The sequence below is a fragment of the Merops nubicus genome, unplaced genomic scaffold (genome assembly GCF_000691845.1).
Source record: "Merops nubicus isolate BGI_N331 unplaced genomic scaffold, ASM69184v1 scaffold3003, whole genome shotgun sequence".
In the NCBI taxonomy this organism is placed as follows: Eukaryota; Metazoa; Chordata; class Aves; order Coraciiformes; family Meropidae; genus Merops; species Merops nubicus.
Window position 1 is genome coordinate 84,233 of NW_008598085.1, and position 16,903 is coordinate 101,135.

General features: G+C 37.5%; 1 protein-coding gene across 1 annotated transcript in view; it reads right to left on the bottom strand.

The window, feature by feature from the left end:
• Positions 1-16,903, bottom strand: part of CFAP46 (cilia and flagella associated protein 46) — a gene marked incomplete at its 5' end in the record, with an annotated part of 64,045 nt that overhangs the window by 26,935 nt on the left and 20,207 nt on the right. The window contains 13 exons of the mRNA XM_008936904.1: positions 66-266; positions 2,170-2,316; positions 3,325-3,361; positions 3,627-3,725; positions 5,051-5,199; positions 5,587-5,754; positions 6,135-6,260; positions 9,699-9,922; positions 12,140-12,299; positions 12,803-12,983; positions 13,523-13,661; positions 13,773-13,857; positions 14,749-14,914. Coding sequence (XP_008935152.1) covers positions 66-266; positions 2,170-2,316; positions 3,325-3,361; positions 3,627-3,725; positions 5,051-5,199; positions 5,587-5,754; positions 6,135-6,260; positions 9,699-9,922; positions 12,140-12,299; positions 12,803-12,983; positions 13,523-13,661; positions 13,773-13,857; positions 14,749-14,914 — 1,882 coding nt within the window. The remainder of the gene's footprint in view (positions 1-65; positions 267-2,169; positions 2,317-3,324; positions 3,362-3,626; positions 3,726-5,050; positions 5,200-5,586; positions 5,755-6,134; positions 6,261-9,698; positions 9,923-12,139; positions 12,300-12,802; positions 12,984-13,522; positions 13,662-13,772; positions 13,858-14,748; positions 14,915-16,903) is intronic.

Below are 16,903 nucleotides of genomic sequence, written 5' to 3' on the forward strand. Positions count from 1 at the left end.
AAGAGAACCACTTTTGCACCACTGCTGAAAAAAATCCATCCACCAAATGCCCAAAAGTTCCTTACCATGCTCCATTTTCCTTTCCCATCTTCCTTTAGAATTGCTTCTATTAGACTAAGAGTACTTTTGTACCAAAACTGTTCATTTCCTCCTAGGAGCTGTGCTTTCTCAAGGAGTGCTTTAGCTTGTCCATGTTTTTTTTCCAGGTTAGCCAATACAGCAAGCAAGTACAAGCACCTTGACATACCATAGCAGTCTCTCAGTTCCTAAGAAGCAAGATAAGTGACCTACATACAAGAGATCCACTTCTGCTATTCATATTTACATATAGTCATATTCTAGATTAAGCTTATGAATAGGCACCAAAATACAACGTGAATGTTATTTCCTCAATTATCATTAGAATTTTACTTACTCCTCATATCACTTTGGTTTTTCCAAAAATGTAAAGTGTCTACTTCATAGCAAGAACTTAAAATCTTCAAATAAACTTTGTATTTCATGTTCCCATATCTTCTACCCTACAAGTTAAATAAGCTATTTTTCTCCTATTATTTAGTATGTATCTATCAGTTGTCATCTGTTAGTATCTGATGAAGAAATGTGGTGATGAAAAAATTTTTAGTGAATTGCAATCATAGATACACTAGAGCTCCAGTAAATTTACAATGCTACCTTATGCTAGTTATAAACTATATACCAGTAGCATACAAGAGACAAGTATAGTATACAGCATAGATACTGTACGTGCATACAGATATACAGGATACCAGTAAGAAATTGTATCATTAAAATTATTATCCTTCCTAATGTCTTCTGAACTTTTCTTGATGTACAATACTAAACTAATGCTTTAATAAGAGCTATATACTATTAATTATAGATATGTATTATGCTACATACAAAAAGTTAGTAACAATTATATTTTTTTTAAAAGGATTTGTTGCAATAACTATGTTTCTGTAACCCCTAGAACCAAGAAGAGAGCTGTAATGGAGAACAGCAGACAATAGGAAAGATATCTTTAATGTAAACTATTGATAGTAATGAGAAAATGTGGATGTTTGGTGGAACATACATTTATTTCACATCTCCTGGAATTCTAAGTCATAATTTCAGGGCCAGTGGCTGTTTATCAAAATACAGTTAGCAGTAAAACCATAACAGAATTCAAAATTATATAACTAGAGTTTCAAATTATCAAAATGTTGCAAGGATGGAGTTAAATTCTCTCTCTTGTAGCCAATCTTGAACATTCCTAAACTATTTTAATGAACAGGGTTTGCATATACATTGAAATGCTGGGGTTTGAACCCTGAGCCCCAAATTAAGGTTGACATGTGGGTGATTCCCACAGCCCTTCATACAGAGGTGCTGAGTTTGCCTTTCAGCTCCCCCCAGGGTGGGGCTGGCCCTGCAGGGAGAGCCAGAAGGTGAATGAGCCCCAGGTGTCCTGCACTGAGTGACCAAAGGTCAGGTGTGTGCTGGGGGATAAAAGCTGGGACCCCTGGCAGGAGTGTCTGTCTGTGGAGGGGATGCCCTGGGCTTCCTGCTTGGGGAAGGATTCTCCTGGAACTGGGCCCTGGTAAGCCTGGACCTTTGTAATCATGGACTAGGAGGGTGAGAGCTGCCATGTGGGCACCTTTTTCTTATCTGTTCAACTTCCTGATCTGGCTGTTTCCTATTCCATTCTTGGGAAACCTTGGTTCTTTGCTTGTACCACCTATTGTTGGTCAGGTGATGTCTTTTTTGGGATCACTGGGGGTAATGTGAACTAATTGACTTGTTCATACCCCCAGCAATCATTCATGGCATGTCCTTTTTGTATTCAATGCATTCCACCTATTGGTTCATCTTCCTGCTGGCTGTGTTGTTCCTGTTAGGCCTAGTCATTGGCAGAACAATACATACAACTTCCAAGGTCACTGCAAAGCAGAGGTGCTAATACTACTTCACAAATTGAAATAATCCTCAGGCAGTTCTCAAGAAATTGGACTGTTGTGCCATATATTTAAATGTATGTCTTATATATGTTGAAAATCAAATTACATTGGTTTGGGGCAAGGGAAAGGCTTGGTTTTGCAATTCAGTAGTTATGATGAGGAACTATTGCATCACAATGAACACCTTATGTTTCCTTTGTGTTTTGTTAATGTTTCTTTTTTTTACCTGAGTAGCAACATGGGCCTCTGAAAGGAGAAGTCTCGCCGGTTGATACAAACCTAACTGAATTAGTACTTCAGCTTTTTCTACCCACAAGTAAGGGAAGGAGAGTGCACTCAGTCCTTTTCCTGTTACCACATTTAACTCAAGAAACTGAAAAGTAACAAAATATTACACATTCATAAATTTCAAAACTAAACTACATGCAATACAAATTGTTATTAACTATCATATTCAACCCTTGATATATATATATTCCAGCTCTATTTTATAACTTTGAAATTCAACACTATAATTACAGGAAAAACAGGCTTATGGTGAGATTTTGTTCTTATAATCCTCAAAATGTACTAACTAATAAGTATATACTATTAAAACTAACATTAGAACAGATTAATTCAGATCTGCTGCTGTTGTGAAGCAGTTAATTCTTGGTAAGAACTAAAACAATCAAAGAGAAAAGCTAGAAGAGGTGACTCCAGGGATTAGTAACTAGAAAAAATATTCTAAATACACAAGAATGGAAAAATATGCAAAGGTAGCAAAAGGATATGATGAAAACAAGGACAGAATCACCATAAAAGAGAGGAAAGTGGAGGTAAGCATTAAGAATATCAGTATGGCAATTATCTTCCTAAAAAAGAGACAGAAAATACATGGTTGAACTATTTGCATGCCTTTAAAACAATATCTAGTAGGGAGCAAAGCACTATGCAATGACATAATGGAGAGAGGAAGAAGAAAAAACCAAGATCAAGAGCACATACAATGTCTCTCACTTCTTGGCCTTCCCGCCGCTGGCACTAGTCCCCAGATCCACCTGTAGGAAAGCAGCTGTTCTTCCTATGAACACAGGTTCTCACCTTACTGTTCCACAACACGCCAGGCAAGCCCAGCTCACATTCAGCTGATGCTTGCCAGTAGAATTTGAGTAGTACACATTTTTAATAATTTTTATTATTTCTTAGGTGTTTATCAATAATAAAAATATTTAAAAACAAACTAACAAACATATTACAAAAAAAAGTAAAGACTAACTTATTAAAGAAACTAGAGTAGAATAAAAACCTTTTCACTTGAAGTAAAGATATTCTCATCTCTACTACCATTCATCTGAGCATTTTCAAAACTTGTTTTTCTTTTTTCTGTCTTAGCATGTACTTTTTTTTCTTTTTCCAGGGCAATCTCTTGCCTACACCTGAATCACAAGAAAGAAAAAGCAAATTCAAGTATATTTTAAAAGTATTTCATAATGAAGCATTACTGTGTTAGACATTTTCATCACATACTCTGTGAACAGATAAAAAAACCCAATTATGCACAGAATTTTAGGGCATAGCTAATACACTAAATTTGTTTTAAAAGACCATGGCTTTTAATAATTTGTTTTCCCCTCAACAAGACTGATCAACTTTAGGGAAAAATTCCCAGCTAAATACATCATCTGTAGTGAAAATACATACATTGCTTGTTCTAATTCACTAATGTATGCTTCTCCAGCAGCCTTCTCATGATACAAAGATGCCTGACTCAGCTTTAGGTCTGAGCATATCAGGGCAAGTCTAAGAATAAATGAAGAAATGTTTAAGAAACAATCATAAAACTTTATATATTACTTCATATAAATACATTACATATAAAGAGCACACATTCCACATTTGTCAATCCTGTCTTCTTGTGCTTGAGTAATATTGGTAATTACAAAATTTTTTTATATACATGTAACCCCCCATATATGTGTATTTCTGTACTGAGTAAAGAGCAATATATTCAGGTACACCTATCTGATCATATATAAAAATCAGGTCATAGATGTAAATAAAATAACAGGAAAAAAATTTTTAGAAGTCCATTAAAAAGCTTGTCTGGCAAAGTTTTGCTGTAAATCCACCTCCTATTAGTAAATCAGTTTTAGTCTTGTGACAGCACTCAGTTGGCAATCCAGATAAAAACATACATTTCTATGCCTGAATATTTGTTCTGGCATGTGGGATCAGTTTCAGGCATTTAAAAAATATATTATGTGGCATTTCACAAATTTATCAGAAATTAAGCAAACAATTATTGTTTATAGCTGTTAATTATTAAGCAAACATTATTTAATGCATTTCAAAAAAGCATGATGAAATGTCTTAGCAAAATCAGCAAAAATTTGCTATTGAATACACATTAAATATTTTTGAACCAAAACTTTAGGGCTAATCCTTCATGGAAATAACAGAATTCTGGTCACAAACTCAAATATCTCTAAAAGAGACTGAACTTATTTGGGATACTTATTTGGGTTCTTAAGCTAAAGATGATATATTTTTGATGCAAGATGGGAGTCTACCTGTTGAATATTAAAGGGTAATACTTTTACTGAAAGTTTTGGGGACTTTGTTTTTTTCAGGTGACAGTAAGGCATTTCAAAAATTATTCACATGAAAACGGCTAGATTTCATAATCTTGTATATAATCATAATCTAGTGGGAGGTGTCCCTGCTTATGGCAGAGGGGTTGGAACTGGGTGATCCTTGTGGTCCCTTCCAACTCTGAAAGATTCTGATCTATTTTGGCAGAAGACTTTGGAGCCCTGGTGGCTCGGTGGTTGGACTTGATGATCTTGGAGGTCCCTTCCAACCTAAATGATTCTGTGATTCTGTGATATTCTTCCCATGGAGATCATGCTTGGTAATAGATAAACTTAGCAGTTTTAATTACACCAGCAAACCAATTCATCAAAATCCTATTAAAATATATAAAATAGCAATGAAAATAAATTTTAAAATACTACAAATATAAAACAGTAACCCACAAAAAGCCTTGTTACTATTTAGTGAAATATTAATGGATTGTGCACTCCGTTCAGTGTCTCTTCTATGTAAAATGAATAAAGGACACTCACCGAAGGTGATAAAGATCAGACAGACTTCTACATCCCACCACGTCATTAGCAATAACTTCAGCTAGCTGAAAGACAGGAAGGATCAAGTGGGGGCAAAAAATTTTCTGTAGTTCTTTAGATAAAAGGTCCATAAAATACAAAGTGCATGTCTGAAAAGAAATTTTAAAAAATTCGATCAGTACAAAAATAGTTTTGTAGAGAACAGATCTTTAATTATTTCATCTTCAGTTACAAATTTTACTAAAAAAGAAAAATTGAAGCAAACTTTCAAGCTGAAAAAGCAGTTAGGTACAGAGAAAGCCAGTACATTTATTCTGTAAATTAAGTTCATTTCAGACACAGAGGACAAACTAACACTTTTTCAAATAATAAAGAATAATATGACATGCAGTATTTCTGACAGCTGTCTGAACATACTCATTATTGCACAGACAAAAAAACTAAAATGCAGCATAGTTGCCTGCAACTCATTTTCTTCCTGAATAACTAACGCTCTAGAATTTTGGGAGCATAGAGAATATATGCTCTATACTTACAGGTTTTGGGAAATTATCCCAGTTAATACCATAAATATTTGTTTTCTGTTTAAAAGTATCTCTGATTTCATTAGGACAGTGATAATGAGCCCATTCTTCTGCTTTTGCTGGCAAAGTATCAACTGATCCTCTCCTGCTAGGCTTCTCTTTCTCAACAGGAATTTCAACCTGTAATAAAAAAATAGGAACATTTATGAGGCCAAATTAATAATCATGTTAGTATTAAATATCAGCTAATATTAAAAAAAAATGTACCTGCTTAATAACCTTTTAAATTTTGTATTTTTTTTTTACCTCTGGAGAGTAGGTTTTACAAAACAGTATTTCGACAAATGCAGTAACAAAAAAGTATCTGTAAAAAATTTATGCACTCTCAAATCCATGTGATCTAGAAGGTATAACATACAGACTCACAAAGAAATTCTCCATATGTTATGAAAGTCTTTACAGGAAAGCTTCTGAAAAACTTAACAAATGACCCCAGGGAAACACATCTTAGAAAAAGACTGCTGATGATTGCTTTATTTCCACAGGAGAGAGATTCTTACTTGTTTATCTTTCTTTTTGGCCTTCTCTTTTTTAGAAGCATTCATTGACTGTACCTTCTGAGTAGCTGTAACTTGTGAAGACTTGGATAATACTTTTGTAAGAGGTCCTGATGCTGACAATGATATCTAGATAAATAATTACAGTTAATTATCTTCAATTTTCAATAATGATTTCAATTTCTAGTAATAAAGATTATTCACTGTAAGTCACTATCTAGAGCTATTAACAACTGTCAGATAGCATGTTAAGTTTGTATAAGAGATTTCTTTGGAAAACTAAAATTTCCAAGAATCCTAGATGCCCACATTATTTGTGGAAGCATTTAGAATGATCATGATAAGGCAATCTAGCAGCTGAACAGTTGAAAGGTGACACCACCCCTGTGACAAATTCTACTGCTGCCTTTTTAACCTATACAGTTACAAACGCTTTTTTTTTTGGCTAGTCTAGATTGCTCACTCTTCTGTGGATGTCCCACACACCATCCTGCTCTCTGAACTGGTGAGACATGGATTTGATGGACGGACCACTCAGTGGATAAGGAATTCGCTGGATGCCCGCACTCGGACAACTGTGGTCAATGGCATGATGTTCAAGTGGAGACCAGTGACGACTGGTGTTCCTCAGGGACTGGGACAGGGACTAGGATCTGTTAAACACTTTTGTCAGTGACATAGAGAGTGGACTTGAGTGCACCCTCAGCAAGTTTGCAGACTACACCAAGCTGTGTGGTACACTCAACACACTAGAGAGAAGGGATGCCATCCAGACCTTGACAGGCTTGAGAGGTGGGCCCAGGCCAACCTCATGAAGTTCAACAAGGCAAACTGCACCTGGGTCACAGCAATCCCAAGCATAACTACAGGCTGGGCAGAATGTGGGTTGAGAGCAGCCTTGTGGGGAAAGGCTTGGTGGTGCCGGTTGATGAAAAGCTCAACATGAGCCAACAATGTGAGAGTGCAGCCCAGAAGGCCCCAACCACACCCTGGCTGCCCAGGGAGGTGGCTGAGTCATCATCCCTGGAGGTGTTTATAGCTGTGTAGATGTGATACTTGGGGATATGGCTTACAGGAGGATTTGGCAGAGTATGGTAGAGTAGAATTAATGGTTAGGCTTGATGACCTTAAGGTCTTTTCCAACCAAAGTGATCCTATGAAAAGAAGCACGGCCAGCAGGTTGAGGGAGGGGATTCTCCCCCTCTGCTCTGGTGAGACCCCTCCTGGAGTAATGTATCCAGCTCTGGAGCCCCCAATGGGAGTAGGACATGGACTTGTTGGATCAGGGCCAGAGGAAGGCCATAAAGATGATCAGAGGGCTGGAATACCTCTCCTCCAAGGACAGGCTGGGAGGGCTGGGGCTGTTCAGCCTGAAGAGAAGGCTCTGGAGAGAGCCTCTCACGGCCTTCCAATATCTGATGGAAGCCCACAAGAAAACTAGGGAATGACTTTTTACAAAAATGACTTTTTGTAGTAACAAGACAAAAGGTAGTGGGTTCAAACTGCAGGAGGGGAGATTTAGATTAGATGCAAGGAAGAAGTTCACCGTAAGGATCGTGAGACACTGGAACAGTCTGCCCATGGAAGCTGTGGATGCTCCATCACTGGAGGTGTTTGAGACTAGTCTGGATGGGGCCTTGTACAACCTGGTCTACTGGGACACGTCCCTAGTGAAATGCTGGGGTCTGAACCCTGAGCCCCAAATTAAGGTTGACATGTGGGCCCTTCATAAAGAGTTTGCTTTGCAGCTCCCCCCAGGGTGGGGCTGGCCCTGCAGGGAGAGCCAGAAGGTGAATGAGCCCCAGGTGTCCTGCATTGAGTGACCAAAGGTCAGGTGTGTGCTGGGGGATAAAAGCTGGGACCCCTGGCAGGAAGGGAGGAGTGTCTGTCTGTGGAGTGCAGTCCACAGAGCTGCCTGGTTCAGGAGAGACCTCCTGACTCTCCTGGAGCTGTGCCTGGGTCTGCTTGGACCTTTGTGAACGTGGGCTGATCGGGTGAGTGTTGCCACGTGGGCACCTTTCTCTTATATGTTTAATCTTGGCAATATGGCTGTTTCTCTTGCCAACTATGGGAAGCCTTGGTTCTCTGTTCATACCACCTGTTGTGGGCAGTCGTGTCTTTGGTGGGATCGCTGGGGGTGGTGTCAGTTATGTACCAGCTGATTGACTTGTTTGTACCCCCAGTGATCATTCATGGAATGTCCTTTTTGCTGGCAATACAGTCTGTGCATTGGTTTCTCTTCCTGGTGGTCGCATCATTCTTGTTGGGCCTGGTCATGGGCAAAACACCTGCCTATGTGAGAACTAAATGATCTGTAAGGTCCATTCCAATCCAAACTGTTCTATGATTCTGCAAGGGATGAATTTCACACCAAAGTAACCTAGAAGACTGCAAAGAGTCACTCAGTTCTCCTTCTGGACTAGTCTTCCATAATGCTACTAATGAATGTTATATATAAGAAATTTCTAAATATTTCAGCATATGAAAGCACCCACTGAAAATAACACAGCTTCTGATCTTACCTAAAATAAAAAACCCTCAACAATTTAAGAAAATTAATGTATTGTGCTGGAGGGATCAAGGGCAGAATACAAAATATGAATAAAAAATAATCCTGGATGCTGTAAAACTTATGAAAAGTTCAACTTAAAGATAACACATGTCTTTTAAAGTCAGAGGCAGCTGATTTGACTTTGATTGTTCAGGTTTTCAGAGAACATTTTAATATCTTCTACTGAGTTATTTATCAAGTCCTACCACTTGAGACCCTGCTTTAGCTATGGACATTTGCAGTCAAGTCTACTTTACTTTGTTCTCCAAAAGAGAGCTAAGCTACCCTGTAGTACTTTCATTCCTTTAATGCCACGTGGTTATTCTTTCTCACAGGACTGTTCAGTTGTAGATATGAGTTCTTAGATTTACTATCATTGTCCTACAACTGGCACTGACAGCTGCATTAACTCTTGATTTAAATTAGGCATTCATATCAATGAGAAATAAAGGATTTGTTTGATTTGAAATGCCGTAACAATGAAAAAGCACTTAGATAGTAATAATTGGTGAACACTGCTTGTCTATACTTTTTCTCAAAATGTAACAAATTAATCAACATCTGAATTAAATTTATCTCACAGAATTCCATTCAGTCAAATAACAGCCCCTTTGATTAAACCTAAGTAAAGGTCCACCTGTAATTACCACTCCTCAGAACTGCCAGCAATCTCTTCAGCATGTATTCTGCAACTACTAAGATCCTTTAACAAATGAAAAATACACAATTTTAGATCCTTTTGCTTGAAACATATAAATGCACTTCAAGGAATCAACGGGTGACTGCTTTTATCTTTAATCTCTCTTCTCTGTTTTCTTGAGAGAAACTATTTTCTTGATTGATTCTTAAGCCTGAGAAAATCTACTAACTATGCCATAAAACTGGAAATACTGAAGAAATAGTTAAACCATCAAATTAATAGCTGGCACCATAATTATACAAGATAACTTGAAACATACTGGCCACATTATAATATAATGTATAGCATAATACAATATAAGCTCATACAATCTCACCTGCCAGATACGGATGATACAAGCATATGCCATCAAACAGTGCTGCTGATGAAAAGGAGAACCAAAACCAGAGATTAAAGCCATCAACGTCTGTGCTCTAAACAAAGCTTCCAACTGTTTAATATTGTTCAAATCTTCCAAATTAATCTGGGGCATGATATCATTTGTTCCAATGTCTATCTTCAAAATTTCTCTAGATGAAAATTTTGGTACAGTATTTTTTTCTGTAAAAAACAAATAACATTCTCACAGTGACAGTATTTTAAAGATGTATTCAAAAGTTTAAATTTCTGAACTGAAAATATTTATTTGCACACATTAACTGTCTTCTTGAAAACAAATCTGTGGGAAAAGACAATCTAACTTGTTTATTTCAGCCACTGCCATCCAATTAAAAACTCCTCTTTATCCTGAGGTAGTGGTTTCTACAGTGACCAAAGACTAAACTGGTGGCGGCAATCGATGGGTTTTGCTCAGGCTGCCAGCCTGTAACAAGCTGGGGATTACGGTGCCCAAGGTCTGGTACCCACGCTGTTCAACATCTTCATAAATGATCTGGGTGATGAGATTGAAAGCACCCTCACCAAATCTGCAGATGATACCAAACCGGGTGGTGAGGCAGACACATCAGAAAGTAGAGTTTTCTTAGAGAGAGACCAGGACAGGCTGGAAAAGTGTGCTAGAAAGAACTGTATGAAGTTTACAAAGCCAAGAGCAAGGTCTTGCACCTGGGACAATATAAGCAAAAAGCCCAGTACAGACTAGGATCTGTGTGGCTAGGGAACAGCCTTACTGAAAAGGACCTGGTCTAGGCGGACAACAAGCTAAACACGAGTCAGCAGCGTGCTGCTACAGCAGGGGACAAGTGACCGTGGGCTGCAGCAGCAGGGTGGCACTAGCAGAAGCAGGGATGTGATCATCCACTCACTGCACTGGGGGCCTGCCAGGCCACAGCAGGCTGGAGTACTGTGTCTAGTTCTGGTCTGCGCAGGTCAAAACAGATGGCGACAGACCGGAGAGGGTTCAAAGGAAGGCCATGAAGGTGATCAAAGGGCTGGAGAACCTGCCCTATGAAGAAAGTCCTTAGGAGTTAAGGTCTTTCACCATGAAGAAGGCTCAGGGGGACCACATCATAGTTTTCCAGTATCTGAAAGGGCAGCTACCAAGAGCACAGAGGCTCTCTCTCTTCACGAGCAGCCACAAGGAGGGAAGAAGGGGCAATGGGTACAAGTTGGACTGGGAGAGGTTTCAGCTATATAAGAGAGAAATTTTTTTTTTTTTTTTTTTTTTTTTACCTGGAAAAAAATAAATCCGGGGAACAATCTCCAAAAAAAATTTTTTTTTTTTTTTTTTTTTTTTACAGTGAGAACAATATATCAGTGGAACAATGTCCTAAGGGACATGGTAGATTCTACTTGAGTTTTTCAAGACACAGGAGGACAGGGTGCTAGATGATCTCACTTAGGCTCCATTTTCCACCAAAGTTTGGACCAGATGATTTTCTGAGGGCCCTTCCCTGTTTGATATTTTAAACTATTTTTTCTTATATTATTTCAGTCTTCATTAAAAGTTTTGTAAAAAATTTCTTGAAACACAGGCAGTGTAACAAGTCCAGTAATCATAAACAACCACGTGAAACTAGGTGGGAGGATCATTAAAGAACAAGTACAAACTTCAAATTGCCATAGGGCTGTAAAAACCTGAACAAAATCACTAACAGAAAAGTACAAAATACTGCTGCTGTGACTTTAATCAAATGTGTGATACTAGAGACACTGAATATTTATCTTTTTCAATGCAAACACCAGAAGGGCTTGTCTGATCTCATCTACCCACACAAAACTAAGAGCAGAGCATAGGTTGATTAAAGCCACACAGTACAGTATTGTTCCAGAAATTAGAACCTTTTTTTTCCAATTAAATAATGGAGCATCCTATCAGAATAGGTCACTCAGTCCATACCACTGCAAGTGAGCTCTAAGTAAAAGGATCAAAGAATGTTTACATAGTTAACCTGAGTACTGGAAAGTGTATATCCTTTTGAAAGTCTTTTTTTGAAAAATCAATCCTAAAATACTAGATAAAGTCATGGAATGAGCAATGGACAGAAACCATTTTCTGCAGCTATAACTGCCCTTCCATGAGGATATATTTGAGACAGTCTGCCTAGCACTGCCTTCTGGCAGCTTCTCACAACTCAGGAATCCCTACATAAGCTAGGAGCTGTGTGTTACTATACAAAAAGATGGATGGTAGGTTTCCATGGCACAACACAGAATTCAGAGATATATTTAAGCTTGCGTTGAATAAAAGACAGTGAATACTGGAGAAAATACAGCCAAGCTGGTGCCATTCTTTGTGCTAATTAAGTTGTAAATTAAAAATGTCCCTTGCATTTGCTGCTGAGAAATTCCTCTGAAGGATATACTACTTTTACATACCTTCTTCTTGCAAGGACTGCATAGAAAATTTCATATGTAGCAAGAGATCTATCACCCAGTCCAGAGGTTTAATAACATCATTGAGAGAAAACTGGTTACAGTATAGCCATTGAGCAAATTCCATCAGATAATCAACTTTCTGCCATTCATTTTCTTCTTCCTGTAAGCGTGATAGAGGAAGAGTTTGTTTATATTTGATTATGTAAATCAATAAAATGATATTAAAAATTCAATACAGTCTTAACAGAAGCAAAAATTAGTCACTTGACAGTGGGCAGTTTTATCAGCATCACATATCTGGAGTTACGCTGAACGGAATGTAACAGAAAACTAGCAGTTAATTCTTTGTTTCATCAAAACTTCTTACTATTAGCTACTCTTAGACATTTTTCTTTGGCCGTTCTCAACTGAACTTTTACTGTATACTAAGATCCAACCACACACAGTTTTCCAACTGACGATCAATTTCCAAGTGACAAAAAGTGAAGGTCAAGTATATGGCCTTCCTATCCGTTCAGTTCTATACCTCACAGAACTTGCAATCCCATGGTGAATGGCTGGACTCCATGATCCTAAGGGTCTTTTCCAACCAAAACAATTCTATGTATCACTTCAGAAACTTCATTCTATCAGTGTTTGAAGACATCAGAAGAACTGACAAACCTTTAAATTGATTGCATTTTGAAAACAGCTTAACTGTCCAACAATACTTTTGGAGGCTGTTACCAAATGATGCCACATATGTGACAAACAATCTTCACTTTCATCTCTCCATTTCTGAACGTCCATCATAAAATTGTATCCCAATCTTGCCTTCACTGTAGCCATGTGTTTAAAAAACAGGCTAGAAACAGACCAAACAAATTGCATATTACTTGCATCTGTACTTGTATAATAACTTCACAAGTGGGATAGATATGCTAATTTGTATCAGTATAGTACAGAGATGTAAAGTTTATAAATTGAATAAAGGAGCATAAATATTTGATATCAGATAAGACTATGTATCAGTATCATATAATTTATCAGTATGAGATAATTTAGTTTCCATTTAACATAAATGAGTTTACAGCTAGGAAAATTAAAGTCTCTGTCATGTAGCTAAATTTCATGTGCTTATATTCTTGGAAAAGTTACTAATTACATACAATTTTTCTAAACATGAGATGTACAAACATTATGAACAGATTAATGATAGGAAGCACTGCCAATGCATGCCTTTTTCATTGCAAAGCCAGAATAGTGATTTCTGCTATAAGAACCAACAGGCTGACCAAAAGTAATCACAACTTTTCCCAATGCAAAATACAAAAAATACTCACAGTTTAGTACTTGCCATGAATCAGGATGCTTATTTTAATAAAAGTAGGTCAACCAACTTACAGCCTGTGTCTTGTCTCAGGCAAAACTCGAATAGCTTCATCCAGGACTTTTAGTGCTGTCTCCCAGTCAGCTTTATCAGCATATATGTGGAATAACAACCCATATAAGGAGGTTCTTAATGTTAGGTCTTCCTCAGCACCTTTCAAATATGTTAAAATGATTTATTAATATACTGCAGAATTAGAATAATTGTATTACAAAATATGTTTGGGGTTTTTTTATTATCAGATCAAAAGAAGGAAGAACATGCCTGGGAGAAAGCATCCAACTGATAATTCAACACTTTGAAAATCCTTTGTAATCCACTGATGCAAAGCCAATGTATCTTCCTTCTCCTACGAAGACCCAAAAAAACAAAACAAAACAAAACAAAACAAAATCCCTTTATCTTTCAGTCAACATAGGTCTTTTAGTACTACTGTACTGTTTAATTTGTAAACCCATTAATATGGCTAATATGAGCTATTAATCTCTTACTTCAATAGCTATTCATGCAGGGGATGAAAACCACAGCCATTTCTCTAGATTGAGTTCTAGAATAAAAAAAATGATATGGCAATGACCAAATTCGGTAATATTCAATATTCATCACCTACATATTCTTCCAAAGTGGTGACTTCTTCAGTTTACACGTGCTGTTCATAAACAAGTGTTTAATTTTATCACTAACTCCCAGCATGGTTTCAATTATACTTGTTTCTACTGCCAAATTGCTAAACAGTCTGTTAAAAAACTGAAGACAGGCAAAGTAAAAATTCCTTTTTGCAAGTGGAAATTTGATTCTGCAGCTGTAATTCAGTTACATTTTTTGCCCAAGTTTGTGTTTTAAGATCTATTACCATCCTTTCCAGAAGTGACAGATTTTATTCTGGATTTTCTTTCAAGTATTATCTAAACATGCCCTTTTGTAAGTTTTGTAAACTGAGGCACTACAGCCCTTCCGACAGCAAAGTATTTTGAATCAAACTGATGCAAGTTTGACAATTGCCTAAAACCAGAAGAACCACTGAACAGGAAAATAATAGTATGTGACAAAAAGAGAATGTATGAATGTATGTTATATGAAGGCAGGCAAGAAACCACGTATGTGGCTATGAAAAATAGGTCACCTTCCCCTCCTAGGAAAGGTGTCTTGAAGTATGCATCCCAGAACTTCAGAGCAAACCAAAATCAGTACCAATCACTAAACATGTGCACGGTTAACAAAATCTATTCACTATTCTTACCCCTTTATTTTTAGATTCTGCTTCAATTATATTCTTAAGAATTATTTCAGTAGGTTCTTTAAACTGCTCTCTGTCACGTGGAGAATCAAGCAAAGGTAAACATGTATTCCAAAAGTGTCTAGCTGCAAACATTACAAGGGAGTAATTCCCTGCTTCACCTGCATACCTGGAGAAAGTGAAGTACAGCTTAGCGAGGAAAACAATCACACCCTAGCCAAAATAAAGGATTTTGCTTCTGCAAACATCCAGGTTTCCCCGATCTAGGCACCACCATATATAATCTCAGAAATCACGGGTTTGCATATGAGCTTCATACAAAATATATTTTCCATTTTTATATACAAAACACCTTTAGACAGTCAGTAGAAGTAGCAATAAACAAGTACCATATTGACAGTTTTACTGTATTTCTGTGTATTCTCATAGCTCAAGAGCCTTCATTTAAAAAACAGAAATCTACTCAAGATGTACTCATTAGAATAATCTATTTTTTAGGCTTCCTAGTGTTAATTTCTCATTTAAAAGAACATTTTCTTTTAATGTTTTTTTAAAATATTAAAAAAAATAAAACAAACCAATTAGTAAAATGCTACAGAATTTCCATACTACAGTACCATTGTAACATAAGAATATACCCCAAATGCCTGTAGCTGCATTCAAATTGTTTTGAGCATATTCCATGCAAATGTTACTTTGAATTAATAAAATTTAGAATGAGTGAGCAAAAGCTACAGAATTTAGCTAAAAATTGATTGGTATTAAATGATCACCCATTGCATAGTTTTACAATTTTCAAAAAAGTAGTTTTTGAATCTGTCCATCTCTGTCATTTTCCCCCACAGCTTCACAACATTTAGAGTCCATATGCAGACAAACCTTACATCTTAACACTAGATTTATTCATGCCCTGTTTTTGCTCATCACGTTTTGTCTCCCCTTTGGAATGTGTTGAGCTATATATATAAGCTCAGGCCTTTTGAAGAAAGCACTTGTCATAACATGCAAATCTCAAAAAATACGGATTCATCCACAACGTGAACATCACCTTAAGAGTTCTGTTACACTAGCTAGTCTAACCTCAGCCTCTTTTTAATCGCCAATGGAAGGAAGAAAGTGTTACAATGTTAGCAGCCTCAGAGCAGCCATCATTTGTTCATCCGCTAAGAGTTCTAATTATCTGCCTTTGCTCGTTAATTTATTTCTTCCAAATAGCAAAGAATTCCTAAGAAAGTCATACATCACCCATCTATCACCTTCTCCTGCCTATTTATTATTTAATGGAAACTTTCCTTTTTGGGCTCATGACATACAGTTCACAACAATAATATAACGCTCTGCAGCAGTAGAGCCTGAGGAGGAGCTCTGCTGAAAAGGACACGTGGCTCTTGGTGTCTCTCAGTGTGCTCTGGCAGTAGCTGCATCCTGGGCTGTAATAGCAGGAACAGACAACAGGCTAAGGGAACAGCTTATCACCCTTTTCTAGTCTGCACTCTTAAAGAGCACATCTAGGCTACTGCATCCAGTTCTAGGCCACCTAACACAAGCCAGACATGGAAAAACTGCAGTGAGCTCAGTGGAGGGCTACTAAGATGATCCAGGGACTAGAGCACTTGCTTTGAGAAGAGAGGCTGAGAGTACAGGGCCATCTCAGCGCAGAGAAGCGTTGGCTTTGGAGAACCTAACTAGATGTTTCTTAATAACCTAACAAAGTTATTGAGAAGCAGCAACCAGGCTCCTTGTAGTGGATGGGAGGACAAGCAAGAACAGGCTTAAGCTGAAATAAGAAAGTTTCAAAGTGGATACAAGCAAAACCTTTTGTCCCATGAATACATCCAAGCAGTGGAGCAAGTTACTCACAGAGGTGGTGCGGTCTCCTGGAGGTTTTCAAGACCAGAGTGTATAAAGCCCTGGGCTGGCCCTCATTTAAGCAGGAGTCTGTACAAGAGCCCTTCAGAGGTCCCTTCCAATCAGATTTTCCTATGATCCTATGACATTACATGTGCAAGCTACATGGAAGGTATTTGATAAATTCACTAAGCTGTAAAAATCTATCAAATCTTTTGTTAGGCTTTTCAACTCCAACTATTTTAGCAGTCTTGGAAGAGAATATGTTGATTCCCAAATCTGTTAATCAAATTTTAGGACTGTTTTGTGC